The following is a 1,830-nucleotide window of genomic DNA, read 5'->3' on the forward strand; positions in this document are numbered from 1 at the left end:
AGTAGCATCAAAAGGGATTATCTCAGGCAAACAAAGAAATATAATTTTTTTCTGTCCATTCTAATTACAGGGTGTTTAACAGTTAAGTATCTAGGTTAGAATGCTAGATACTTAGCTGTTACTATTTTTAAATGATACTTTGGAAAATGAGTTACTTCTCTCTGTGGGTATTCATATTGCGTAGATGGATTTATTCCTGTTTTGTCCATCAAGGTTTTCTGAAATGTCAGTCCTGACGAGAACACAGCATATGGCAGTACAAAGCAACTTCTCCACTGTACTGATCTCTGAATTCCTCCTCATCTGCTTCCCAAACTACCAGAGTTGGCAGCACTGGCTGTCCCTGCCCCTCAGCCTCCTCTTCCTCCTGGCCATGGGGGCCAACACCACCCTCCTCACCATCATCTGGCTGGAGGCTTCCCTGCATGAGCCCATGTACTACCTGCTCAGCCTCCTCTCCCTGCTGGACATTGTGCTCTGCCTTACTGTCATCCCCAAGGTCCTGGCCATCTTCTGGTTTGACCTCAGATCCATTAGCTTCTCTGCCTGCTTCCTCCAGATGTTCATCATGAACAGTTTTCTCCCCATGGAGTCCTGCACTTTCATGGTGATGGCCTATGACCGCTATGTGGCCATCTGCCATCCACTGCGGTACCCCTCCATCATCACTGGCCAGTTTGTGGTCAGGGCTGCTATCTTTATCATGGCCCGGAATGTCCTTCTTACTATGCCGATCCCCATACTTTCTTCCCGATTGAGATACTGTGTAAGAATTATCAAGAACTGTATCTGCACTAACATGTCTGTGTCCAAACTGTCATGTGATGACATCACCTTAAACCAGCTCTACCAGTTTGTGATAGGCTGGACATTGCTGGGTTCTGACCTCATCCTTATTGTTCTCTCCTACTCCTTTATCTTGAAAGTTGTGCTAAGGATCAAGGCTGAGGGTGCTGTGGCCAAGGCCCTGAGCACATGTGGGTCCCACTTCATCCTCATCCTCTTCTTCAGCACAGTGCTGCTGGTTCTGATCATCACTAACCTGGCCAGGGAGAGAATTCCCCCTGATGTCCCCATCCTTCTCAACATCCTGCACCACCTCATTCCCCCAGCACTGAACCCCATTGTTTATGGTGTAAGGACCAAGGAAATCAAGCAGGGAATCCAGAAACTGCTGAGAAGATTGTAAGAAGTCAAATGAGTGAGACGTGACCTTGGAAACAGAAATTGACAATGGGAATTAATTTTCACAATGCATAGGAAATTTAAATATTTCATGTAAGAGTAAGTTTGTATTTTGCTTTGCTCAATGCTGACTATGGGATATTCATATATTGATGCCTGTTTTCTGTTACACTGACTAGAAGCTTAACTTTTGCCTTTTGGAAAAACTTGTAATTTTTTTCTGGCCATATCAATTGAAAGGGACTTATCAAGCCATAACTTCAGGAACTTTGAGTGATATGGTTGTCAAATAAAGAAGAAATATTATTCCAATAGTTGTAAATGCTCTTCAGTTTCCTAAATTGTTTAACTCATATGTGTTAGATCTCTTTATTCTCCTTGATATGGCTGAACCTGGTTTGTGCCATCAGTGAGTCTCTTGTGGAGCTACAGAAGTTGATTCCAGAACTTTGGTCTTATGTAGAGTGAGTGGCATGTGTCATACACTGCTTCTTTTCTTCCTGATAGAAATCATTATCATTTATACTTAAAGCCACTTCTCTGCTGTAAAATTTTCTGTAGTTTTTTTCCTTATTTGTAATAAATTTGGTTAAATTCTAGGATGATTTATATTTGCAAGGGTACATTTTTAAATATATTTTTAAA

The 1,830-nt window shown here is 42.0% G+C and overlaps 1 protein-coding gene across 1 annotated transcript; it reads left to right on the forward strand.

Annotated features, from left to right (window-relative positions):
• Positions 1-238: 238 nt before the first annotated feature.
• Positions 239-1,189, forward strand: LOC144254493 (olfactory receptor 56A4-like). The gene has a single exon (XM_077797735.1). It carries the CDS (start codon positions 251-253, stop codon positions 1,187-1,189), a length of 939 nt encoding a protein of 312 aa, XP_077653861.1. The 5' UTR covers positions 239-250.
• The last annotated feature ends 641 nt before the right edge of the window (positions 1,190-1,830 follow it).

This window comes from Urocitellus parryii, chromosome 4 (genome assembly GCF_045843805.1).
Source record: "Urocitellus parryii isolate mUroPar1 chromosome 4, mUroPar1.hap1, whole genome shotgun sequence".
In the NCBI taxonomy this organism is placed as follows: Eukaryota; Metazoa; Chordata; class Mammalia; order Rodentia; family Sciuridae; genus Urocitellus; species Urocitellus parryii.